The following is a 27,916-nucleotide window of genomic DNA, read 5'->3' as shown; positions in this document are numbered from 1 at the left end:
TTATCTCAGACTTGAATTAATTTCATTTTAAAAACAGATTAATAGCCTTTGATTTTTGATCTTGACCTTCTTTCCAAGAATTCCACTACACAATCAAAAATGAAAAGCATTTATTCAAATATTACATGAACAATTGAAAGATAGATGATAAGTGCAAATATTGCATCTCAGCCCAAGAGAGACCAAGTAAGAATACATAAATACAGATGCAGAAATAGTGTCAGATCATCCCGAAACTCCATTTTGCATGTTGAGAATCTCCTGAAAAACAAATTAAAGTAGAATTGCAGGTATGTTATGTTTCTAACATACCAATAAACAAAGAGATAATGGTAAAAATAGAAAAGGTACACTATCAGAATCAGATTTATTTATTTGCCAAGTACATACATACAAGGAATTTGACTCCGGTTTTATGCATCTCTCTCAATGTACTTACACAGAAATAAAAATAACAGCTATAGGGACAAGGACAACAAAGCTGGACATGTAAATCAATCTGAACTAATGTAATGAATATAACTACTTAAATGAAAATAACTTAATAAAAACAAACTCCACTGTATGCCAGAATAGACTGGCTTCAGTTACCTTCAGGCAGCTCGGTGAGGCTGAGCCGTTTGTCAGCGTTTTCCCTCTTTGTTGCTCTCGGTGTTTCATGTACTCACGAGCGAGCGAGTCAGCATCGTCCTGACTGAAGAGCAGATTAAAAGAATCTGACGTGAATAACTCAAATCTTACATTTGAAAAGGTCATACGCATATGGTGGGGTTTTGTTTTGCTCTTTATCTGTCAAACATCCTTATACACAAGGTGGCGGGCAGCAATTACACAAGACTGGACGAGTTTCAAGCCATGTATAACCCCAGAAAACTGAATCTATAACTTCAAATAACATTTAATCTCATTGAAACCGCGGTATAGCTCAGTTATAGTTTGTCACCTCCAAAGACACTCAGACTGTGCCTTCAGGGGTTACGTCTGATGTTAAACTGACAACATTCAGTTTAATATATTGTATTTGAGCAAAAGTCTTGAAATACGTCATCTACAACCTGTTTAGAGGAACTTTAACTGTCGTTCATTGTAGAGACTAGGGGTGTAAATCACAAGTTTCATCACGATACAATATTATATTGATTCTTTGGACAACAATACTATATTTGCCGATATCACAAAGTCGCAACGATACAATTTGGATTCGATTCAATCCAATTCAGAGGCCTGCGATCGATATGAGACAATATCATATTTCATATAGATTTAAAGCAATCAGCTACATTTATATCAACTATTATGATAGTAATTATGATTTAACAATTTTATTACTGGGCTCTTCCAATGGAAAACAATATATTCTTTTTAATAAAAATAATAAATATAGACCTCCTGTTGTTCACTATAAAGTGCCACATTTCTCATGTTAAAGTGTAAATGTCTTTTATCAGTTAAGAATTTAAAAATAAAGATGTATCTTAAAGATGGCGATATGCATCGATGATATTGGATCATTGAATCGATATATTGCTCCAGATGGATGTATCATTACACTCCTAGTAGAGACCACATGGTCCAAATTCCAGAGCGTGTACACAAAGCCACGTTCAACTTCAGTAAATGTAATGTAGACTACACAGACTCTGATGTGGTGGTGGAGGGAGCTGTGCATCTCACAGATTGTGCCTTTAAATGTTGGATACATTAAAAGCATCACTCCCCATTGAATGGGTGAATACACTGACTATTGCAGAAAAATGCTAACCATAAATAGCATCATAACTTTAAACAAGATGTTTTTTTATTGTGTGTACATACCTGCATATATTGTTTATTAGTCACATCCTGTTTTGATCATATCTTAGATATGATGTTTACATGGAACATACAGAAACCTGTTCTTTGTGCACATGATTATAACGTTATTCAAGGTTCTGATCTCAATATGCAGGTTTTCAGCTCCTCAAGATCTCCTGGAGTCACCTTTTGAAGTGATGGGTTATCTCAACAGTTGAGGACAAACTGCTTTTGGGTTATGGCAGCCTTAACTCTGCTGGATTTGCCAGTAACCCCCATAAAAACAAACAAAAAAAACCTTACCAGTTCTGGCTGATCAGGTAATCCACCAAGTCTTTCACCTGGTTAGGTTGGCCACTCGACACAATGAGTTCCTTCAGATTCTTGAAGTGTTTGGTGTTCAACAGTTTCTGGTGCTGTCCATTTTGGCTGATGAAAGTCAATACAGTCTCCCTGATCTGAGGAATCATGGAGGCAACAATGTCATAATGTAATACGGTACAATATGATCAAAACAAAAATAAATGGTAATAAAAGCAACAATGCAAATATGTTTCAATGCACCAGACATCCCGTCTACATTTATGGTATTTGTTAAAACAAGACAACACCTTTAAAGGCGACATGTCATGCTCATTTTCAGGTTCATACTTGTATTTTGGGTTTCTACAAGAACAAGTTTACATGCTTTAAAAGGACCAGTGTGTAACATTTCGGGGGATCTTTTGGCAGAAATGGAATATAATATTCATAACGATGTTTTCATTAGAGAACCTGCAACTAAGAACCGTTGTGTTTTCGTTAGCTTAGAATGAACCCTTCTTATCTACATATCTATCTACCATCTACCCAGTTTGCACAAGCACTTAAAAGGTGAGTTTTTCACACCATCACACACATCCCACGCACACATCACACATCAAACACTATTGCTTGGCAACAAATACTTTGTTACAGGATCTGTTCCAACAACAGTATTGTACGTCACGTTGCTTTTTATATTGGAACTAGAAATGAAAAAATGTATGTGTGTATGTACAGCATGTGTTGAAACATTTGAAATAGCTGAAATACTGAGACAGTAAAAGTTGCAGTTGGAAATATAACTAGAAAATGCATTTCTTGCTGAAAAATGCGTGGGAATGCTGACATCAATTGCAAAGCATTTCCTGAAAATGCAGAAATGTGAAATGACTTGCCTGAAGTTTTTTTAAGACCAAATGCATTGCACTGCACTGCACTGCTGAAAAACCTAGAAGCTGTAAATGTAGAACTGGCAGAGTTGGAATCTGTACTGCATAACCTAAAGAAGCTAAGAGCTGAAATACATTGCTAGAAAAGCTGGAAGCTAAACTATAATACTGTCAAAAGTGGTAAATTTGAAGTGAATTTCCTGAATAGACTGAAAGAAGAAATGCTTTATATGAATATCAGACAGATGAACTTCATTGTTAAACACAGAGAGAGACAGAGACATAGAGACAGAGAAAGAGACAGAGACATAGAGAAAGAGTAGTATATATTCTATAAGTCCTTAGACAGAAAGTAGTATTTGGGTGGAATAACTACAAGTCGTTAGACTAGTAGTAGTAGTAGTAGTAGTAGTAGTAGTAGTAGTAGTAGTAGTAGTAGTAGCAGCAGCAGTATCAGTAGTTGTAGTCATAGTAGTAGCAACAGTATTTGAGATTTATAGGCCAAACACACACATAAGCACTGCGTGTGTGTATGTGCCACTGGTTGCCATGGTGATTTGGGGCAAAGTCAGAAGTGCAGGGGGGAGGGGTAGACAACATCTAAACTGACAGTTAGACAGTTGATTTTGTAAAAATCTATCTGTCAAATCCCTGCTTCCTAGTCAAAAACCATGAGTTCAATTGCCAAAATAGTATTATCATCAGAGAGAAGAGACTCTGCCGAACGCATTGGTGTTGTTTTTATGTGTGTAGAGTAATAAATGTGATCATGGGAGCAGGTTAGAAAAGGGCCTTTGTCTGCTTTCCGTGCGACATTTCAATTTGATCGGAAAAGTTTCAGAAGATTTTAAAAGGTCCTCTACGCTCTAGCTCTGATGTCACTCACTCTAGCTCTGAACATTCCGTCCAATACACACCCCATTATGAACTCAGGAAAAGTCTGAAAACAGCTCAAAACACTTGAATTGTGATCATTCAAAAACTGTAAAAGATATCAAAAATCTGAATGTAAGTTTAATAGTTGAGATTCTTGTAACCCGTTTAAAGATTGAATGGTGTCTGTAGCTGAAAGTATGCAGAAGAAGGTAGAGTCCAAAAAACATACGGAAGAAAAAGAAGAAGTTGAAGATGAAGAAACCTTAGAAGAAAAATACTGACAAAGATTCAAAGACTGGGAATGCTGAATGCACAAATACTTAAAGCTGGAATAGCTGAAAGAACTGTTTCAGTTTAAGTGTGAGCACTGAATGGATAAAAAGGGGAAAGTCCCGTCTAACCTAAACTGACATCTAACCTGTGAGGGAAGTCCAGCTAACTCCCCGGTGTTCATGAGCTCTTCCACCTGCTCAAGGACAGCGACTGGATTACACACAGACAGAAAGCCCTGCAAACAGCAAAAACACAGTGATGGTCATGACAATGTAACTGTAATTAGGGCCTCAAAGATACAGAACGGTTCCGTCTCCCATGTTGAATTGATATGAACGTACTCACCTGGATCTGCTGAGCCTTTTTATTGGCACAGGGGATGAGAAGGAGAGTTCCCAGGGCAAAGGCTGGCAGATTGAACTGTGCGAAGCGATTGGCAATTCCTATCAGGTCCAGATTCAACAGGAAAGGGCACCTTAGGGAGTAAGACGGGTAGCAAGACAGTCGGAATAAACAAGAAGAGAATATGACACATTATTCAGGTCATCACTGTTATTTTTCATAAACAACTTCCAACATTTGATAGATCAAACCTAGGTGCACCCTTTTTGTGAGTGAAAATTAAAACTAAGTGACTGCTTCGGATTGTAAGACCCTTGCAATGAGTTTGGACATGCAGTTTAAGGATTTCTCAACACTGTTGGACTGCCAGGTTGCTTTGAAACCATATTTTGAAGTTCTCAGTTGTATACTCTGCCATGTAGTGTACCGGGATTTTTTTTATTTATACAGATACATCTATCAATGCATGTATTGAATGTTCTAGTACCAGCAGCTCATGGAATTTCTACATAGTTCTACTGTGGCATGCAGAAAAGTTGGCGGCAAATGGTTGAACATGAGTAAAGTGTACTTGAGGAGGAGAACAAAGGTCCTGTAGAGTGTTGCCTGTTGATCAGGACTCAGGGGAACAGAAGCTGTCACCAAGAAAACAGATCAGACAGTCAGGAGTCATACTGAACAGTGCAAATATGCATATCAAAATGTACTATTTTAATGAATAGCCTTCAAGCCAATCAGCATCAATTATTCTACTAAAACATTTTATAATAAAGGTCAGTCAGCCTCATGACACATAATGGAAGTGAATTCACTATCATAAACGGAGTACCTGAGACAAAAGGTGCCAGTATCATACTCCTCCAGGTCCTGGAGAAACTGGAAATCTGGGGAGAATATAAAGTAATTAAAATTGGCATTGCAACCCTTTCTCTATTATCACTTCTCATAGTGTAGCAGTAATAGGCATTTTAACTTTTTGTCTCTGCTATAATAGGAAGTCCGGTTTCCTGTACATAACTCTACTATCACTATTTAATAATGGCAACTGGCCGACTATCCGAGTTCTGGCTCGAGTGCAGGTTGCATTTCAAATGTTTTTCTTGAGATATTTTGTGACAATGAAGACATTTATCTTCTACGCTTTGGGACCACACTTTTCTTTAAATGTAACATGTCTGAAGTAAAACAGGAAACAACAATATTATTTGCATTTCTTTAAATAAAAGCGAGGAACTATGAGGTTACCTCCCACAGAGCTGGCACAGCCACCACCGCCTCTAGCACTTTCTGGAGGTGGCTGATCTGAGGGGAAAACACACATGTAGATTTCAAAACACACAACCGTCTTTATTTAATATCCCCCTCAACAATTTGATAAAGACTGGAGAATAACTAAAAAGACAGACATCATGTAGATACTGCGTTCAATTGTCTTCATAGATTTTGACTTCTTGAAATTGAGACTAATTGTGTGAATAAAAAGATTTTTCTGCTCACCAAGTTGAAGCCCAGCAGCTTCTGAAGCAGACTGTTCCACAGCTGAGGGTCGTACACCTGATACTCCAGACACAGGTCTGCCACCAACCGCACCGCCTGAGAGGACAAAAGGTGCTTCAGTGTTTCTGTGTACAGTTTGTGTGTAACATTTCTAACATAGAGGAACTAAAAGGAAGTTAAACAGCTGGAAGAGTTTTAATGTTTTCAGTTAGAAAGTACCTGCGGCTCATGACTGTGGTTCTTCCACAGTCCTTTAACCAAGCCCTCTTTGGGACTACTGAGGAAAGACTGCACCGTGTACGGGATGTTTAACGCCTCCAGTTGAGAGACAAAGATGTAGCACTTCAGGTAATATCTGCACGGGAATACAAAATACAGAAATACATCTTACACACCCCTTAATTTAAATTTGTAATTAATTATTCCATCAGTACTATTAAACGGATTTCCTATTACTGTATTTGGGCCCTGGGGATCTGCAACTGAGCCTCCAGAGTGGCCGAATCGGCGAGGCGGACGAGACAAAGCAGTGCTCGAGTCCGATGGCAGAAGGTCAGACGAGGCCCAGAAGTGCTGAGGTGCTAAAGGAGGAAATCCAAAAAACAGACATCAGCCACTTTCTTTAGACACTTTGTCCAATTTTGTCTCACTGCAATTTACTAACTTACCCAGGTTTTGGCAGAGAGGATAGGGTTTAGAAGACGGACAACGTCATCCATGGGGCAAGAGTGCAGCATGTACACCACCCTGAGGGCATCAAATAAACACAATGTACAGAGAAGCAGACACATTTTAGTGTTACAACTCTTTGCCCAATCATTGTGGATGTCATATAATACAGGGAAAGATTTTTTTTTAATTTATAACAGGCAACTTTCAGTTTTATACTGTACATGCTGTACTGTACGTAAAGAAAGTACTCATACAGTACAAATAGATCATACAAACTTACTTCCATGTAATTCATTTCAACAGAAATTCTTTGATCTCAGTGATCACTCAGTATTACGTTTAAGCACAGATTTTAAAAGGAACAGTGTGTAACATTTCAGATAATAATATTCAGAACCATGTTTTCATTAGTGAACCTGAAACTGAGAACCGTTGTTTCCGTTAACTTAGAATGAACCCTTCATATCTACATATCTATCTACCATCTACCCAGTTTGCACAAGCACTGAAAAGGTGAGTTTTTCCCTTTTATATTTTAACACTATCACATACATCCTACCTGGTTTCCTGTTCCTAACAGCTTTACTGATGCTAGGGCTGACACACATACAGTATATATTCATAACTATGTTTTCATTAGTGTATAATCACCTGAAACTAAGACTTGTGTTTTCGTTAGCTTAGAAAGAGCCCTTCATATCTACATAGGGAGAGGGTCCTCTTCACGGAGTCCGCCATGTTTCTACAATAGCCCAGAACGGACAAACCAAACACTGGCTCTAGAGAGAGCCTTTCATGTTTTTATGTTTACCGAAGGCCACCGTAGTTCTCCAACACGCTTGTGAAACTGCGGTAACGTGAGCCCCAAAGTGCAAAACCGTGGTACCGCCAGCCAGCGTCTGACTTCCGTTGCTCCTAAAGAAGTGTTATTATGGTAAGGATGGCAGCTGAGCGAGGCCAACGGCGTTACCACAGTTTTGCACTGAGTGGCTCACGTTACCGCAGTCTTGGAAAGGAAGGAGTGAGCGGCGGGGTACTCAGTTGGTTGCAATCTGCAACCACACCTCTAGATATTGCCAGATCCTACACACTGTACCTTTAAAGTGGTAAAGAAAACAGAGGTTTTCCTTTTTTTATTGAATTTTCGTTAAAAAACATAATTAAAGAAACAAAATGATGCAAAAAGAAAAAGCAATGTGTCTACCTCATTAAGTCGGGGTCCTCCTCGATGTTGCTGACGCATTCATGATTACCAGTATCCTTTGTCACAGAAAAAACGTTTTGTCAAATTTCTACATAGTGGACTCAGTAATAAAACACAATGTAAGTAGATGAACAGAAACTGTGACAAGCTAATAAAAATGAGTTAAGTAAAGAGAGAGAGAGAGACAGACAGAGAGAGAGAGACAGACCTTGGTGACAGCAGGGCCAGTTTTGCAGATCCATTTTTCCAACATCATGTTACGGATTTTCAGGAGATCTACATTGTTGATGGTGGCTATTTCCTTAACCACTGCATGAATATCTGCTCAGAGACAAACGATCCAATTAGAAGGAATCAACATTAGGGCTGCAACGATTATTTTCATTGTTGATTAATCTGTCGATATTTTTTTCGATTAATCGATTAGTTGTTTGGTCTATAAAATGTCAGAAAACGGTGAAAAATGACGATCAGTATTTCCCAAAGCCCAAGACGACGTCCTCAAATGTCTTGTTTTGTCCGCAACTCAAGGATATTAAGTTTACCGTCAGAGGAGTAAAGAAACCAGAAAATATTCACATTTAAGAAGCTGGAATCAGAGAATTTGGACTTATTTTTTCTTTTAAAAAATTGACTCAACCAGATTAATTGATTATCAAAATAGCTGGAGATTAATTGAATAGTTGACAACTAATTGATTAATCGTTGCAGCTCTAAGCAGCATTGTTGATGACTTTCTCCCAGTTACAACATATCAAAGCATATCACATTATGAAGCAGGATAGTGTACTGTAGGTAATAGGTAGGAAAATAATTTATACCCGATAGTAAAACAATTCAATGTCATAATCCAGTAGCCATCTTTAGCACATGAAGTGCTAAAGAAAATAAAGCTGCTCTTACAGAGGAACATTGCTTTACTTTAGCTTCTACAGCCAACTGCTGTGTCAAAGTGTGCTCACCAGGATAAATTTCACCTCCTGAGTCTCTGTAGCGCTGCTCCACACCGCTGTGCTCATACAGGGCCACGATGAGCCTGGCTGGCAGCCCAGTTAGTTTCAGATGCTCCGGGCTGTTCAGCTGGCTGCTTATCAAGGTGTTCTCTGTAGCAGAGCGTTGGAACTGCAGCTTCAGCTTGGACAGAAAGGTCTCTCCTCTGGCCCGCGCTGCTTCCTGCTCAAGATCAGAGGGGATTAAAACCAAATAGTTTATGAAAAACCAACCAGACAACGATGTGAGAGATTTGAATTTGATACTGTATAATTTCTGCAGGTGAATATCACAAATACTGACCTCAAGGTTTGGATCCTTCAGCCAGGCATCGCCAAGAGCCAGACAGAACCTAAGAGACTGTGTCTTCTCATGGCCTGTAGAGAACAGAAACAGTTCAGTACATACAAACACACTAGCAGTGTAGTGGCAGTTTCTAATCTGCAGGTCAGACCTGGTGGCAGCTCCTGGGTGATCTTGTGGGCTGTGGCAGCAGCCCACTCCGGGCTCTGGATGCAGTGGATGTACTTCATCATGGTCTTGGCCACCTTGAAAGTCTCATTATTGTGGCACTGACCCTGACCCTTTTTTCTCTGCTCTAAGAGTAAAGGCTTCAGCTTCTTCTCAAACACATGGTTCACTGCTGACATGTATAACTTGTCAAGGCTCACCTGGAAGGACACAGTCAATAATACAATCAAATGTTATGAATAAATCTATAATATTTGTGATTATACAGAGTAAATGTGTTTTTTTTTTATACACGTGGAAACCCGCTAAAAATAGGCGATAGACTCATTTCCCGTTGCGGGTTTGCTGTGCCGTTGCACTGACCTTTCTGGGGGGTTTTCCTGGTTCAATGTCACCGACGCGTCGGCAGGCACCGGACGCAGGGTTAGTAAAGAGTGAAAATATTACTGTGGTTACTTCTTTTTTTTTTTATATCTGTTACCTATTCAGTCTCTCTTTTAAACTCTCAAACAAGAATTGGTGATTGTTGGAACAGTGGAAGGACCAAGACTGTTTTGATGAGTCTTATTTCTGTCAAGTTTGAATGAAGTGTGTTTTAGCGAGGTCAAATTACTGTTGTCTGACTGGAGTCTGGTGGCTTTGAGGAGAGCATATTAATTGTATGTTAATAAATTATAATAATTGTCCAAATCCCCGTGGATTTTATTTATTATATATTCACTTCAACGCACGTCACATAGCATTGCGCTGGAAAAGGGGTGAAAATTAGCGTGTCCACCCGGGTGTCATGTTTCCATCACTGTCGCTTGGAACAGGAGCCGATAAATACCCGTGGCTACTGCAGAGTCATGTATCCCTTCTAATGAATGCAGATTGTAACCTTTCGATTAGTGTGCTTTACCTTCATCAGTTTGCTAATGAGAAGAAGTGTAGGGAAGGTCTCCTCACTGAGCTCAGGAGCTAAACACAGAAAAACATTTTTAGTTTCCTCAGTCTTAACATATCTCAGTAACTCTTAATATATTAATAAATACAAAATAATTAATAAAAAATACAGATTTGCCAACTGAAGCTTCACAAAAATGGCAATGGCGAACACAATTATAACTGTTAAAGTTCCATCTATCACCCACTCACAGTAAAATATCAGAAATTATGCGAGTACCTCAAATGATTTAAGAGTGATTCCTTCCTTTTAGATTAAAACTGATACTAACAGGCAACCAGTGGAGATCTAATACAATCAGAGTCATTTGAGTTTGTCCGCAATAATATTGAAGCATGAAAATAAGACAACTAATGGTGGCTGACTTACATATAATCTTCCAGTAATGTTTGGTCTGCATGAGCAGGTGGAAGGGCAGCCTGCTGTTGGACAGGTGGTTTGGCAGCAGGCTGTTTTCCAGAAGATACGTCTTCTCCACGTCTGAGGAAGGAGAGACCCGCTTGTAGGACTTCAGGTGCTGAAGGAGGCCCATTGCCTGTGGATTAAAACACACTGGTTGCTAGTCTGCACAATACATTTTGAAGACCAGGAACTATTTCATTTTAAAAGCGGCAATGTGTGTGTGTGTGTTTTTTTTACCTGATTAACAGAAAAGGTCGTCACATTCTCATCTGCAGCCTCTATGATCTTCAGCACTACCTCGATCCTCTCGTAGTTGTAAGGGCTGAGCTGTATGAGAAAGGCATTTTACAAGTTCGGAGAATAGTCAAACTTAAATTTAGTTCGGGATAGAAACGAAGAAACAAAAGAATTAATGACAGTAAACTCATCTCAGTGATGTTCAGACTTGTTTTGCCATGTTGTTTCTCATTGCAGTGCTAAAACAAGTACTGCATGTAAGTAATTCTGGGCAAAATTCAACTAGTTGGTTTGGCAACTGGAAAAAAAATAATAGGGCTGCAGCCATTTAAGAGCTACACTATAAAAGCATGTGGATATATTGGCTATATATAACATTAACCAAGCATACTTGTGTTGTATGTTTTTTTTTTAATCAATTGTCTCAGATGAGCCTCTGGGTGAAAATGAAACCTTATTCTATCAGAAAAGTCACTCATGTAAAAGGTGCTGAAAAACCATTAACACTGAGCCCAGTCATGTTAATAACAAACTGCTTTGAAGTTCTCCCTCTTCTAGTTCGTCCCCGATGCACAAACCTTGAATATGGCAGCACAGAGGCTGTCGGTGAGCTCGCTGGTGTTGTGTAACATCGGGATAATCTGCAAGACTCGCTCCAGTGTGTCTGCATGACGCCGAGGCTGCGTCTCTTCCTGGCCTGCGCCTGGGTCACCTTCTTCGTCCTCTTGGAGCAGCAGTAAGGTGGTAATGTACTGGTTGATCACACGGTCGCGGTCTATACCAAAGGTGCTGCAGACAGAAGCAGAGCGTGAGCTCAGGAAGGAAAAGAATACTAGTCTGCCAGACCGTCCTGGACCCAAAATAAAATGCATTGAAATAGACTGAAGAGTTTGACACTGTAGTGTGAGCAGCTGACCTGCAGTACTGGAGGATAATGTCTGGAGTGATCCTCTGGTTTTTCACCAGATCAGGGATCAAACTACTCTTCATCTCAGGCCGCTGACGGAACACTGGCTGGATGGATATCTGTGGCAGAGCAAGGGCAAGCATGATAAACGTCAAGTCAAGTTAAATGTCAAGAGAGCTTGTGAAGTATAATGTGAATATATAAATGAGGTGGTTTTCTTCCACACACACACCTCCAATTTGCCAAGCTTGATGCCCCATTCAGCATCAGTGATGACAGAGAGAAACTTCTCTTGTTCCTCTACCTCATCGTACAAGCAGCAGAGATTGGCCCCGATTCTGGCCACAGCCTGAAATAATCATGAGAAAGTTGCTGGTTAGATTTGTTGAAACATCAATGGAGATGTGCACATGTGCAATCTCCTTTTTTTCCGAACAAACTGTTTGATGTTTTGTCAGGCAAAAACATAATTTTTCATACACTTGTCAATTTTGAGATTTTGGGCTAATTTGCTTCCATGATTTCTTGCAGACTCATGGAAAACATCCAAAATACACATTCAGGTCTTTATTTTACTAAACTTTGTCTATTTGCGTCTGTAGATTTCTCCTAAATTCAACAAAAGTTAGCGTTAGATAATGCCTCATTTGCATATTTAAACATAATATTTCAGAAAACTAAAAAACGAATTGTCTTAACGCAAGTAATCGAATGGGGAAGTTTCATAGTGATATTGAATAGTTAATTTTTTTTACCCTATTCACCTGTAGTGTTTTCAAAATGTATGGAATTTTACAATACGTATTTTTAAAAGGCCAAGTTTTTTGTTTTCTCATACTCTGAGGCAGAAATTTGCACTTCAGTAGCACTTCATACACCAAACCTTCCAGTTTCCTTCCTATCTATATTCTGATGGTTCATATTTCATTCATAGCCTGATTTTTTTAAGGCTGTTGACAGTATTTTCTGATTTATGGAGTAATAAAAAGAGATGTCTAAAATTCCCTCTGTAAAGACCTTTGACTCTAATGTCAAAATGAAACAGTTTTGTTCTGGAAATGTATGCAAATTAGTGCATATTTAATAAGATAATGTATAATTTGCATATTTAAACATAAAAATTCCAGAAAACTTGTAATACAAAAAATTAAAAAATTGCCTTAATGTAAGTAACTGGGGAAGTTTCATGGTGATATCCATTAGTTAAATTTTTTTACCCTCTTCACCTGTGGTATTTCCCCTTAAAACAAAAAAAGGTTTGACAATAAAATACAGAAGAACAGTGATCATATAGCATACCAAGATTTTGTCATAGTTCTGCCAGGTGTTGTCAATAACCTTCCACAGAACTTTTAAGACTTCTGCTTTGGAGAGGAGCGTACAGAGTCCAATAGCCAAATCACAATCAACCACCCTCCAGTTGAACACCTGCATCCCATGGAAAATAGAGATAGTTATTTTAAAATCTACTAAAACATAGTAAATCTGCTACTACCCTCTCATGTCATGAGCCTCAGCAGATTCACCTTGTTCAAGAGAGCCACAGCAACGGCATTCAGAGACGAAGTCGTTGTCTTTTGAAGATTATTCAAGCATAAATTGTACTTCTTAAGCCCTTGGGTATCATGAAGCTGAAAGAAGAGTTAAAAGTTACGGTGACATTTTCACTATAAACATTACAAAATAGTTTTGCTTAGTTTCACTGGCAAGTAGCTAAAGCTATATTAATGGTACAATTGTTCAGTGGTACTGATAGCAACACTGGATATGTTGCAGCTGTACCTGTACACTGAGCTTGATGTCCATAACGTTAGAGGTGACGTGCTGCAGGCAGCTGCCGTATGAGTTGACCAGCACTCTGAGGGCCAGCTCCAGCTGACTGCACTCCTGTAACATCTGTAACATGTTCGTCAGGGGACCCAGGAGGGGCTGCAGGTAGTTTGAACCTGCATGTGGGCCAGGCAAGACACAAGGTCAACTTTCAGAAATTATAAATTCAAGAAGAAACAATGAATAATAAACTTAAGTACAAACCGTCTTCAAATGAGCAGTGTGACAGACAGGAGCAGTCCAGTGGGTACAGTTTGGTATCTGCAAGATTGGGAATAAATGAGTACAACAGCTGATGAAACCAGTTTGCTGTAGACTACCTAAGGTGATGAAATCCTAACTAGACATTGAATCGATGATTCATTTCAGCATCTTACCCAGAGAAACAGGCAGCAAGCAGTTGGTAATTTCATATTGGACTGGAAGCACAGACACCGGGTCCAGAACAATGCAGTCTTCGCTAAAAAGATCCTGAAAACTCCACTGAGAGTGTGGATTTTTTTCTGTCTCCAAGGTCAAATCCTGTGACATTATCAATTCAAATACATTTTATTTCATGGATTCAGTTATTTTCACAACTTTATAAAGGCGAGGCATTAATCAATTTTAACATCAGCTTTTCTTGCTTATTTCTGGGAACTTTGCAATTCTTTAAATAATCATATTAAAGAGGAAGTCTTTTACTGTAATGGCACAACATCCCGCTTAAAAATTATGTCAGATAATATTATTATCTAAATCCTCTAAGAGATTTCCACTGGTAGATTCCCAGTTCCTAATTTGTAAATTAAGATGGCAGATTTAAATATCTGCAGAAGACTAAGTCATATAACATTTCAAGCAAAACCAGAGCAAAATAAGGTAAATACTGTGCCATTCTATGGAGAAAGATAAGATACTGACCTTGGCTAAAAAGCCGTAGTTGTCTGATAACTGACACTGATGATAGACATCCATAGCTATCCGTGTGCACTTGCAAAGCTCCAGACAGTCCAGGAGCAGATCTGCAACAGTTATTATATTATTAACTTCAGGGATTTTGATTTGAAATGATTTGAAGAAAAAGAGAGCAGCCAGGCCAGCTCAGAGCTCAGATGTCACACAAAGAAAAAAAGAATTGTCTCATGTGAACTACTTAGCCAAGACGCTCTTTCAGATCTGAAAAAAGTATTTTAACGGTCTGTTGTCTAGACGGCGGTCAGCATCTTCAGCAAGACCAGATAAACTATTGCAAATATATTGGAAAGAATGTTTTTTGCTTGTTCTACACCTCTGCTGTCTGTATATCATCTGTGTGATTTGTATCTTATACTTTTTACTTTTAAAGTTTTTACTTTTTTACTCCTTCACCTGGACTCATCGATGCCAGAACCTGCCGGGCTGACTTTGTTTGGCTTTTCTTTAGTTTTCACTCACAACACATCACACTTCATCATGCTCACACATCCACATTTACATTACTGATGTTACTGACTGACACACCCCACATTTGTAGTTATTTCTGTACTTCCTTAATTTATTTATAATAAATATATTTCATTTACAATAATCCACTGTGTTCTTTCCCGTATTTGTCATGGCCTAGGAGCCGGGCTATGACATAGCGAAGATGCATGTGTTTGGGAAGTAGTGAGCATACGACTGTATAAATGAGACTTGGATTGTATTGAACAAATGGTGTGAGAGTTTCTAAATGGATGATTTGATATAGTTTTGCTGTTATTAAACGTGGCTCCCATTTACTTCAATTTATCAAGACTTTTCTCTGTTTTTTTATTCTCCACTCACCGTTGAGGCCTGCGAGAAAAAGTTTTCCTCAAAAATTCGAGGTAATACGTGAGCGAGTAATTAACATACAAATGGTCATTTGCTGGATGAAATATTCCTTTAAGATAAGACTGAGGATGAATCTTCAGTCTAGTTTTCATAACAAAAGTGTATTAATTTGTTACTGCGAGATCAAAGGTGTCCAATGTAATAGTTGAGTTATAAATCCAGCTGATTCACAGAACAGCTATTTTTACCAACATAAAATGTTGTTGAACATCATTGATGTTTACCCGAGTGGCACACAGTGATAGCCTGGCAGGCCAGATCATGGATGACTGCTGGCAGGTCCATGTCATCAGGGAACACCATGGGCACGTCTGCCTCCAGCATCTGGCATAACATCTTGGCAGCAGTGAACAAAACCTTCCCTGTGCTGGTGTTATAGTGGTGTTCATACAGCTCACTGAAGGAAGGGAACAAAGAAAACATAGGACATTCTCCATATGCCTCACTGAAGAGGACTGGTATTTTCTTTTTAGTCTGAAGGCAAAAACATTTGAACAATTTCTCAATATTTTCACTAAGAAATCAAGAGTGTAAAAACAACAGCAAGCCCACCCCTGGATTCATCCACACATGCTAACCTGAGGATCTTGAGGGCCTTGTCCACCTTGCCCACTCCCAGAGCTCGCTGGGCCAAGTCAGACCAGAGCTCTTGCTCGGTTCGCTGCAGCTGCCTTCCTAGACGACGTAAGCCCGCCTCTGTGGAGATGGTCTTGGTCTTGCCATCTGGATCATTAGCCACAACTGGAGTTGTCGTAGCCTTCCCTTTAGATGAACGGCAGCCATGTGTGTTTTCATAGGCTGTGATGTGATGCTCCTGGATCTGTTTTCTGATGTTTGGATCCTCATAGGTGGAGGGGGTGAAGAAAACGTCAAAGTCCTCCTGAAGAAACAGACAAAGACGTTGCAGGTTAAAAATCAGACGGAATAACACTTAAAGCATCAATTAAATGAACTGACTCACCTGTAGGTGGGCGATCGCCTTGAACATGATGAGGTTGTTTTCACACTCCATGCTTTTCAGAGCATCATCTGCAGAGGACATGAAACCTGGTGTCACTCTTGGATGTTCAGGTGAACGTTTATAACAGTCCTTTCCCTAATCTTTGTCTGTAAGCCGTGTTCAGACGATTAATGTCTGGTGTTTTTATATAGGAATTTGAAAAGTGTTCTAAGCATCCATTTGTGTGATGTTTTACTGCTCCATGTAAATGTTCCTGAAGCATCCAACCCATGGGGGTCAGAGCTGAGTCAGCTTAGGAACTGGAACTAAAAGGAATACATTGACATACTCAAGAAAACCTCAGCAGGGTGGGTGTTTGCCGACAGGGACTTGAAACTTCTGAATAAGGGGCACTTTACTCCCTATGTCACGCTGCTGTTCATGTTTCAGAATTGTGTAAAGTAAGTACTTACGTTTTTGGATTATATGCAGGTATTTCAGAGCGTCCACCATCACCTGAGCTATGACCATCTGGTGTTTCTTGTGCTATTGAAGACAGAGAAAGTTAAGATATACAAAATGCCAGAATGTATATATGCTTACCATAATGCTGTTCTACTTTTTATGTTCAGATTTTGAGGTGGCGATTGATTTAAGTTTCATGTATGGTCTATTCTGAGGCATATTTGTTAGGTTTATAGCTGTTTAGGCATCATCTAAATATGCAATCACAGGTGCCGAGGGAAAGGCTCCCAAGCAGGGAAAATCCTGCACTATCACATTAAACATCTGTCAGCGGCAGCAAATGACCTCTGGTGCTCACTGCTCAGCAAAAACAGGTTCTAATTCTTAAAACTACCTTAAAATGTGACAACATATGACTTCAGTAATCTGGAAATTGCATCCAGAAAATTGAGCAGTGAATAGAAGCACGTAAAATGCAAATAATCTTGTATTTCAGACACATCGTGACATCTTCCTTCTCCTCACCTCATCAGATATGTGGGCTTTGTCTTCCAGCTGCAGCCGAGCCCAGTCTGTGAGACGCTCAATCACACACTCTGCCTCTGCAGAGGACAGCTTCTTCAGGACAGTCATGCATTCCTCAGTCTGAAAGCAGCATAAAAGAGTTCCTGTCAATGTGTCATGGAAACATAAAAACAAACATTTAATTTTGGTGATTTCACATTTTCATGTGGATGACCATACCTTTCCTTGGCCAATTAGCTGGATGAAATACAAGTGATTTATCTGCGAGGTTGGCAGTTTGTACGCCTCAGCTAATGTCAGGGAGTCCTCTAAAGACATCGGCATGTCTTGCTTTAGGATGTATCTGATCAGCGTCTGAGGAAGATATAAAAAAAGAAAGTTCTTAGGCAGGCACAACAGAAGTCAGATGTCACATAATTAATCATAAGAAAAATTACCATAATTTGAGTGCTGTTAGAGAGGTTGAAATTGCGGATCCCATAGCCCCGGAGAAGTTTCCTGATCTCCATCAGACGGTAACTCTCCTTTAAAAGCTCTTGTCTGGGGAATATATCAGTTATAAGTAAATTATATAGAAACTGCTAATATTACCAACAGGTTACTAGTATGAGGGGGAAAAAAATCAGGGTGAGTTCAGTGTAAACATACTTCGGTCCATCCATCTCTAGATACTGCTGAACCAGTTTCTCTACCACATTACTCCAGGGCACTACAGCTTTCTGCATGATCTCCAGCACAGCATCCACCATCAGCTGGCAGGAAATACAATAAAATGTTATTGATTAGTGTCATTCTGCTGCTGTTACGGCTGTTTTCCACTCAAATATTTGTGCTCACAAACCTTTAACACGTTGTCAACAGTGTGTAACTGTAATGGTGTTACAGAAACTTACGTCAGTATCAGTCATGCAGCCCAACACAGCCACGGCTTTGGCTTCCCATTCTGTGAAAAGGGTTGTGGTCTGAGAACTGCAGCGCTCCAGCAGATCCTAGTGAAGATGAGAGGGGAAACACTTTTCATCAGGCATTTGGGAAATTAAATATCTGCTCCCAGTGGGCTGGTAAGTAGTGGAGTTTTACCTTGATGTACTGTAGAAAAAGCTCATCAAAAGGAATCTTGTGCTCTTCAGCGTATGGCAGGATACTGCTCTCCACTGTGGCGGGGATCAGCTCTGGAGCCGGCACTTTGTCCAGCATGAAGAAAGCAACACTCCGTACATTTCCCTTTCAAATTCACAAGGAAGATGAATTATTAAGATAGGAACAGCAATGCAAAACCCACTCAGAATGTCTCAAACACAACACCACAATGTACTTAAAAGTAAGATATTCTTTTCATTTGCATAATGAAATTAATTGAAAGCAATTTTTTAGAAGTTTTTGCAGGTTGTTTCCTGCTGTAGATATCGGACGCTTGTTTGAAACTCAAATGTAATTAGAATACGTCACTAATAAGACACAAACCTTCTCAAAGACTGAAAGTGAAAGCCTGCAGTTGTATTTCCGGTAGAGGTCCAGTAGCTGACGGAGGTTGGACACCAGGGACTTGAGGTTCTCCACCTCGTTTGCACCATAATTATCATCCTGAAAAAATAAATCACAGAATCATATAAATAAATCATGGACCACATAATGTCACGATAATTATGTTACAATTTGCGGCCACATGATAACCTGACCCGCCAGATGGTGTGTTACACAGAACAATCTGAGAAGCTACCATTGGAAACTTTTTGGAAAAGGGTAGACACATTCAAAAAAATATATGGCAGGTGATTGGATGAACTATCTGTCGATCAAACTCTTGCTGATGCCAGTCGAAAGAAGAAAACATCTTTTCAATCGAGAAAGCATATAGAAGAAATAGTCTTCTTTATAGTGAAAAGAGAAAAATGTGGCTAACTTACAGATTTCATCCATGTCCATAGAGAAGGCAGTCCAACCACAGCCAAGTCCAACCCATTCTGGGGCCAAGCACCCTGGAACCACATATTACATTTATAATCATTGGTTCAACAATTGTGACAGACTGATACTATTATAGAATATTTTATACAACTAATTGGAAAAAGAGAGATTGATCTTTTTTGGTTTTTACCTTTTCTGTTAACTCCAGATTCCTAGCTCTCTGCTCCAGCCATCGCGCCAGGATTTTCTAGGGCCACATAAAACTTTTACTACTGAAAACATAGCACCATATCTTGAAGATGACAGTATTTTATGCTTGAGAGAATGTGTACTACCTGTCCTGTTGGAAGCACTCTCCTCACAAATGGAACAAGAACTGTCCTAAACCACGGGCAGAGGTCCCGGGAGGGCAGGTCCTCTGGGATGGCACTGAGCACGGCTTCAAGCTTGCTCTCATCAAACTCTGCTGCGATATGTCCCTGTCACAAAACCAAGCAGTAAACAACATCACCACTGACACCATGATATTCTCAGTGTTGTTTCATCAAGTGCATGAAGCTGTTCTTTACCTCATATCTGAGCCAAAGGAGTTGTGCACCCTTCATGTCTCCCTCTCTTAGGTGGTTGAGGATGTCTCCTAAATTGTCAGTGCTGTTCAGAAACTCAATCCAGGCGATGGCACTATGGATGACAGAATAACATACTAAAATCACACATATGTGTACATAATGATCTATACAGGAGACCACTAAGACTTTGAATTTACTTGAAGTTTTCCGGGCCGTGCAGGCTGCAGAACGTTGCTAGCCTGGCCAAGGCCTCTTGGATCTGTAAGGAGGAGTATCGTGTGGCAGCATGGTTTAGTATCTTCTCTGCTGTGTCAAAGGTCGGCCACGGAGCCTTGAGGCAGTATTCCACCACATACTGCTCATCCTAGGCAACACAAAAAAATAACCTCTATTAACGAGGGTTAATACTTGATAATAATTGTAATTTGCTATGACTAACTTAAGAAGGTATCAACATTTTGGAACTGTAAATTAATAACTGACTGTGATCTTCATCAGGTTGGTCTTGGCCTCCTCCACAAGTTCAGACCACACATCCTGTCCATAGCCACCCACCGATGCAGAGGCCAGCTGCTCCAGCACAAAGTCAAGCTTCACCTTGTAAACAAGCTGAACAAAAGTGGGATTTTTAGTTGTGTATAGCCCCAATTAGGGTAGTAAATTACCAACAGGTGCACCACCATTCTAAAGTATATTTCTACTCTAAAATCATAATTCTCTGGTCTAATAGTCATATTTTATTCCATTGTCCACTGAGGCCAAAGGAAAAAAATAAAAGTCTAGCCCACAACAGTCTTAGAATTTTACTTTTCCACTTTTCACTTACCTCTAAATCCAGCTCAAATGTGATGGCAAACTTTTCAGCCTCCTCAAACATGTGTTTGTGAAGAAGTCTGCTAAATCTGGGAATAGAAAAAAGTTAAATTATATTGAAATCATGCAGACTAAACAAACTGCAATTAATGTTGAAATGTATCCAATTAAATTTGGGTACCTGTTCTCAGGCAAAGCCTCTGTGAAGCATCTGACAACAACAGAAGATATAGGCTCTCCTCGACTACATGATGAAGAGCAAGAAAAAAAGAGACCACTTCATAGTTTATAAAAGCATTAATTAATCATATCACTCAAGTACTGGCTGAACATCATAGTAATCATAACAAAACATATCCTACCTTTCTGGGTTCTCACAAATCCCTTCAACTAAATAAATTGTATCCTGAAATCAGAGGATAAAACAATTGCTTTAAATGTGCAGAAATATTAACTTCTAGCAACAGCACATGTCCATATATCATCCATAAAACAATTTGATACGTGTCGATTGTTTACCATGTTTATTTTGGTCTGGACCAGACAGGAGACTGAGGAGACATCCAGGGAGTAGCAAACAGTCATGGAGGGCAGAAATCGTATTTGCAGTGAGTTGATCTGGAAAATTAAAAAACAGCACATCAAGTTCAGAACAGGACTTGAGATGATTGTTTATCACAGTTTCTTCAAAAGGAATTGTACTAATACCTGACTGTTGTCTTGCTTGGTCAGTGTAATCATCTTCACGCTGCCCTTGTCTTGGCTGTAATACACACAGATTAATTTACATTTTCAACATTGTTTGATTGAGGCACATTTTTCTGTATATGTACAGCTACAGTATGTGGTAAAACGTTGATACGTACGCCACCATGGAGGCAGAGCCACATTCTGTGGTGAGTTCAAAGTCATGAATGGCAGGACCCTCCCAACAGTGAATCATGACAAGGAAATGTAGGTCCCAAAGACTCAGGGCATCCTGCAGCCGATGAAAACACAAAGCAATCCATACTGTAAACCTCAAATACTTTTGATCGAACCTCATGCAATGGTATATCCAACAGCTGCAGGTTATACCACTGAACTCACCTCAGTGTCAAGAATGTACAAGAGATTGTCCACCACCACCATCTTCCTCACACCTTTGAAGTAAACACATAAGGAGAATTTACAACCCTCATACAATCTACTCGAAAAGGCATTTTAACTTTTTACTTGTCTTGCAACGGTTTCATATTGCGCTTCTATTTATTATCTTGTCTCTTTTACCTAATACTTTGTGTTTTACTATAAATACACCCATGTCCAAAAAGCTGAGCCCATACAGTAATTACTAAAAAAGTAAAATGGTAAATGTACAGTGTGTAGGATTTGGCAGCATCTAGTGGTGTGGTTGCAAATTGCAATCAACTGAGAACCCCTCCACTCACTCCTCCCTTTCCAAGACTGTGGTAACATGAGCCACCAAGTGCAAAACCATGGTAATGCCGTTCGCTTCACTGAGAGGCCATCCTTACCATAATAACACTACTTTAGGAGCAACGGAAGTCAGACACCGGCTGGTGGTACCAGTTTTGCACTCTGCGGCTCACATTACCGCAGTTTCATAAGCATGTTGGAGAACTACGGTGGCCTTCAGGTAACGTAAAAACGTGAAAGGCTCTCTCTAGAGCCAGTGTTTGGTTTGAGCAACATGGCAGACTCCGTGAAGAGGATCCGCTCCCTATGTAGATGAGAAGGGCTCATTCTAAGCTAACGAACAATTCTTAGTTTCAGGTGATTATACACTAATGAAAACAGAGTTATGAATATTATATTCAATTTCTGCTAACAGATCCCCCAAAATGTTAAACACTAATCTTTTAATTTTTAATCTTTGTATAAGTAATAACAAAGAAAAAAATGCGTTTTACTTTGTACTCCCAAAACAAAAGTGAGTTTTCAAAGAAGGGTCATAGCTAACTAACCCTATAGTGCAACATGTGAGAATTTGCAGTTGCTGCCACAAGCCACATGACACATATACTGGTGTTACTCACCACTTTTAGGACTGAGAAAAGAAACTGTGGCCGGATCAGACAAAAAACTCAACTCGTTGTTGCATGCCAAGAGCTACAATCGTGAGAAAACCAAGCACCGCTCCTCTCCTCCACCTACAGCAATGATGCATCCCAGTATAACAGACTGGGAGACTGCTCAGGATTGAGGGGACAATGGACCAAGCCAATAGATGCTGGACAAAAACCTGATCGACAGTGTATATGACTTCAGATGAGTGAAGCACAACAACCTGAAACACAAAGGCTGGTCTGTTTTTTTTATAGAGTACGGTCTACGATAATACTTTATTGTCAGACAGGTCTGAAATTTGTTTTGCATAACAGCAGCTCCGTTTGCAACATCACAGAAAGGACAAAGACAATAAACAAGGATACAAACATTTAAACATTACAATCATCGTCTTCTGTAATTGTAATGTTTAAATGTTTGTATCCTTGTTTATTGTCTTTGTCCTTTCTGTAATGTTGCAAACGGAGCTGCTCTATATAAAAAGCGTCTCGAGACAACTTCTGTTATGATTTGACGCTATATAAAGATGAATTTAATTGAAAATTTATTTTATTTAAGTCTCTTAATGTCCCTGCCGAGCTGTCATTGTCCAAACTCAGACCTGTTGTTAAATGTTACACACTATTCCTTTAAATATGTAGATGATAACAAATATTTAGTATCTTCCAAAAGGCACATTAACGAAGTGTAACTATGTTGAAAATGGAATAAGACCTTACCTGGAATTAAGCTGCTGTTAATAGAGTTAGCAAGGCACATCTTGGCTTGATGAGGGTCCATCGTCCAGTGAGTCACAATATGTTCTTTCTCCCCCTGTGAAGATAATAATGTTTTGACTAATTACATCAAGAAATACATGTTGTATCCTGCTTTATATAAGGAGTAACTACCATTTCTAGAAAGGTTTTATTAACACAAATATTTTGAACTTAATTTAAAGTTTGTCTTAATATCATGGTAAAGATTAGTTTAATTTGCTTACATTTGCAGGAAAATCCGACATGCAACAGCATAGTATGAAAAGGGACTGATATAAAGCAAGCACTAAATATTTGAAGTACCATCGACCATTTTGTTTTGTCCTTTAAATATGCTTTTATTCACATGTAACCATAACTGCAGGTGGTAAATAAATTAATATGACTTCTCTCAGACACTGACCCCGATCATTAAGTGGATTTCTGGGCCCAGATTGAACATCACTGCTGTGCTGCAGCCTTCATCGTGGTAATCACCGGTGGAGCAGAAGTCTATCTTGATGAGCGACTGGAGCTGAGTTGAGGAAAAGTGTGATTATAGTAAAAAAAAAAGAAAGAAAAAATGTTTGCAATTGCATGGACAGAAAATTGCTTTAACTTACCTCTTTCAAAGCTCCCAGATCTATGTTTTCAATGGCTGTGTTGATAAAAGAATAAATGTTTAATGTGGTCAACACAATGCCTCCAATAAAACTTTAAGTCTACTACACATGCAGTTTTGATACCTGTCTCGATCTTTGCCAATGCAAGGTTTGTAATGTGGAAAAACCCATCCTTTATGAGAAGGAACACATGGTACATCCCTGTCAAAAAATAAATAAATCAGAGAAATTAGCAACACAACATTAAGAAAAGATTAAGAAAAACATCATTTAAAAGCTATGGTTAGAAATTCCTAGAAATTCCACCTTAATTTCTCACGAAATTTCTCATATTCATATAGGCCAATACATTTTACCTAAGGATGTCTTGTCCTCCTCTATGGTGAGATAACGGTATGTTTTATCTCCACTGGATGGTTTCTCTACCAAAGCCTATAAACCCCAAAAATAACACGACATGTTAATGTACATAAGTGAAACACATTGTGGAAAGACACAAAGTTATCAGGATTATTACAGGATTATTGCTGCTGCCATCATCTATAGTTGAATACTATTCTTCAAGTGTTGTAGGTGAAATCAGACAAGTACACTATAACAATTCAAGGTCAGACAAAGAGTGATCATATCTAATGTAATCCTACACTACTAGACCTTATGGATATCTAACAACACTCATACCCTGGTGAGAAGGATTCTCTTGTGTGGAACATAGATCAAATGAAGATTTCCATTTCTTTCACAGACCACCAGAAACTGTCCATCCAGGCATACATCAAAGGCATCCACGTCAGTTTCTGAAAAGTAAGTTTTGGTATTAACATGCAGTTACTGTGAAAGGTCAAACTGCAGCCTTAACACAGAGAAAACGGTGATCAGTCATCTTAACAAATTCTTGGAACTGCTGATTCGGCTACAGCCACACAGGCAATCTCAGAGGACATAAACTGACATCTGACAGATAGTAAACAGTGTGAAGATGAATGGCGGAACATACCAAAGTGAAGAAGCAGCAGGATGGTCTGATAGCTCTGATCAAACAGGATAACTGTCTTGTCAGCAACAACAATGCTCCAGTTTGAACCACTGGAAGAGGAGAGACTGGGATCTGCCTGCACCTGCAAGAACCAGCATTTTCATCCAATCACTGATCAGTGCTGTCTCTAGTAGGGTGATGTACCTAAAGGATCCACTACTACTACTTTAAATGAAGGAATGGGCAATATACTGTCAGAGGGCTCAGGATTATTTGCTACGCACCTGGGTGTGAGTGCCTAGTAAATAAATGGAGCAAGAGGGATACAAGAGCATCCTTAACAAAAAAGAAATGTATTCAAGTGTGCTATTAGTAAACTTATTTTAAACCTAAAGAGAGTATGCTTTCAGGTTACTTTGTATGTACTTATCAGAGATATACTTTACAAAAATACACTTAAGTATCCTTAGCTTATACCGACAAGTATACAGAAAAGTCTAAGTGTACTTGGCAAGTATGAAGCAAAGTCCAAGTATACTTGGCTTATCATGAAAAGTATACAGAAAAGTAAAAGTACATTTGGCTAAGTACTATAAGTTCACTTAAGAAAACTTACAAGTATACTTGCAGTACAAACTATTAAACCAGTAGTTTACTGAGAGTATACTTTAAAGTGTACTTTCATAAACTAAAAAAGTGAGCTAGTATATAACTAGTAAACTAACAGTATAAGTTCACTATAGTTTATACTATAGTTGCAGTACAAAATACAACTTGGATGTAAACTAGTTGTTTACTCAAAGTTTACTACTCTTACATTTAAAGTATACTTAAAAGTATATATTTTATAAACTAAAAAGTGGGGCAATTTAGTCCCAATAAGTATTGAAGTAGTACACTTACAAGTATAGATAGATAGATAGATAGTAACTTTATTGATCCTGAGGGAAATTCAAGTTTCCAGCATCACAGTTCCATAGTGCAAAACATGTTAGTAAAAAGGCAGTAAAAAAGTTAGTAGTGCAAAGTACAAAAAATATACCAGATATAAAAATACAAGGAGATGAAGAAAACTGTTAAACCTGAATATAGTGCAGGGTAACAGCTGTGATAAACGACTATTAAAAAAGTGAATATAGTGCAGAGGAGACTGTTAAAAGTGAATATAGTGCAGGGTAACTCCAGTAGCTTAGTCTATGAAAGTGCACTTTACTAGTATATTACTAGTACATTGATATTAGTATATTATAATATACTTGAACTATACTTAAGTTTACTTTTATAAAATAAACTTGAAGTATATTTCTTTTTGTGTAAGGGATATTCGTGTACTGTGAATATTGACATTCATTAAGGTTACCTCATTGGCAGTGGAGATCTTGACCAATGTGTCCACCTGATACAAGCCGCTGCCATTCTCCTCTCTGGACCCAACACTGCCCAACCTGACAGTGTTTGTGTCCTCGCTGGTCAGAAGCTCAACGTCGCTCCACATGGCCATTTAGATTTAGAATGATTCAAAGTTAGTAAACGTTGACGTTAACCGTTGACGTTAACGGTTACTTGGAATGCGATAAGTTAGTCAGGCTAGCTAACATTATAGCTGTTGTAACTTCACCATGACAACGCTAATGCTAAAAACGTTAATTAAGCCAACAGTTAGAAGACCAACAACACTTAAAATGACCTGCTGATACCTATAAGCGATGGCGAGTTGGCGGACTGTCGACTACAATGTAGACAGAGTTTATATCTCACCACTTTACTGAGATAATCAGCTACAACAACACACAATCAACACAACTCAACAGCTTTAGAATTTGGCGGGTTTGCTGTCAGTTGAAATAAGGGGTGATTCTCCCCTGCTTTTTGTCTAACAGACCTACTTCCATTCCAGGCTACGTATAAATCATGCCTCCTTCCTTGGGATTGGCAGAAGTAAACCCCACAACCACAACCTATATTTTAATATCATCCATCTGTTATCCAAATATAACCATTTAATCAACTAAACTTGTTTGCGCCGTGCACAGCCTTGAGAATAAGTGCTGCCTGACAGGCTAAATGTGGGGCGAAAGACCTCTGCGGGTCCAACACAGAGGGGCGGGGCATTGCATGAATATCCGGGAGATTCTTGTTGAGTTGCCAGGTTGGATATGTTTCAGTCATAGGTTTCGGACTATTGCGTTGTCTAGTGCTACATTTATGGCGGTGGTTTAAGAGATCATTTATTAGTGATTTATTTGTATTTTCAGTTTCTACAGACTTTTTTAAAAGTAAAGAATACCAGTGCCCCTGCCGTTGTTTGGCCCCGCTCGATCTGGCTTCGACAACCTTCAATGTATGTGATACTGGTGATACTGTAGGATACAAGAGTTAAAAACCTGGCAACCTAGATCACATTAGCTGAGCCAGACACATGTTGATTGAAATACAACAAACATACAGAATTCAGATGATGGGGCTTACAGTAATATTTGTATGGATACCAGCACACATAGGGGTCAAAGGAAATTAAATGGTAGATAAGATTGCAAAGACGGCTACAAAAGTAACGACATTGATTTGACAATTAGTTTCAGCAAAACAGAAATGAAGAGCAATTATTAAACAGAGACTGAGGGAAAGGTGGCAGAAGCAAAGGGAGGAAGAGAGGAAAAGAAGATGGTTTTACAGAGTTCAAAGGAAAGTGGGAGAAATGAGGTGTTTAGGAAGGAACAGGAGAGATGAGACAATCATATCAAGATTTAGATTTGGACACACTGGACTAAACAGCACACTATTTAAAATAGGTAAACATGACACAGGTAAATGTAATTA

At 39.0% G+C, this 27,916-nt stretch overlaps 1 protein-coding gene across 1 annotated transcript; it reads right to left on the bottom strand.

Annotated features, from left to right (window-relative positions):
* Positions 1-93: 93 nt before the first annotated feature.
* On the bottom strand, positions 94-27,192 carry kntc1 (kinetochore associated 1). Its single transcript, XM_037777672.1, has 61 exons — positions 26,457-27,192; positions 25,118-25,238; positions 24,802-24,917; positions 24,477-24,552; positions 24,244-24,321; positions 24,121-24,155; positions 23,922-24,032; positions 23,480-23,573; positions 21,780-21,832; positions 21,557-21,669; positions 21,399-21,453; positions 21,210-21,308; positions 21,053-21,096; positions 20,872-20,934; positions 20,704-20,779; positions 20,361-20,486; positions 20,075-20,241; positions 19,878-19,989; positions 19,644-19,787; positions 19,499-19,555; positions 19,308-19,379; positions 18,865-18,984; positions 18,481-18,624; positions 18,294-18,389; positions 18,049-18,152; positions 17,838-17,940; positions 17,620-17,754; positions 17,401-17,520; positions 16,884-16,956; positions 16,432-16,499; positions 16,049-16,350; positions 15,695-15,867; positions 14,538-14,638; positions 14,012-14,156; positions 13,839-13,895; positions 13,587-13,750; positions 13,331-13,435; positions 13,104-13,232; positions 12,037-12,153; positions 11,814-11,923; positions 11,476-11,686; positions 10,898-10,987; positions 10,628-10,793; positions 10,214-10,272; positions 9,296-9,512; positions 9,145-9,218; positions 8,814-9,024; positions 8,060-8,172; positions 7,852-7,907; positions 6,644-6,722; positions 6,432-6,556; positions 6,195-6,330; positions 5,976-6,071; positions 5,724-5,780; positions 5,308-5,362; positions 5,050-5,113; positions 4,482-4,611; positions 4,282-4,371; positions 2,098-2,252; positions 592-694; positions 94-261 (listed from the first exon to the last, which is right to left on the bottom strand). The coding sequence occupies exons 1-61, from the start codon at positions 26,595-26,597 to the stop codon at positions 226-228; spliced, it is 6,642 nt and encodes a 2,213-aa protein (XP_037633600.1). The 5' UTR covers positions 26,598-27,192; the 3' UTR covers positions 94-225.
* Between the last annotated feature and the right edge of the window lie 724 nt (positions 27,193-27,916).

This window comes from Sebastes umbrosus, chromosome 8 (assembly GCF_015220745.1).
Source record: "Sebastes umbrosus isolate fSebUmb1 chromosome 8, fSebUmb1.pri, whole genome shotgun sequence".
NCBI lineage: Eukaryota > Metazoa > Chordata > Actinopteri > Perciformes > Sebastidae > Sebastes > Sebastes umbrosus.
The sequence above is the reverse complement of the archived record's forward strand: the minus strand, read 5'-3'. Positions and strand labels throughout refer to the sequence as shown.

What these genes read in the sequence shown, in the direction of transcription:
- kntc1 (XM_037777672.1), bottom strand. Translation starts at nt 26,597, where the DNA reads ATGGCCATGTGGAGCGACGTTGAGCTTCTGACCAGCGAGGACACAAAC. An exon ending in ACATTACTGGAAGATTATAT is followed by an intron (nt 10,273 to 10,627) that starts GTAAGTCAGCCA and finishes TTCTGTGTTTAG; the next exon opens with CTCCTGAGCTCAGTGAGGAG. An exon ending in CTGTGCCAGCTCTGTGGGAG is followed by an intron (nt 5,363 to 5,723) that starts GTAACCTCATAG and finishes TATTCTCCCCAG; the next exon opens with ATTTCCAGTTTCTCCAGGAC.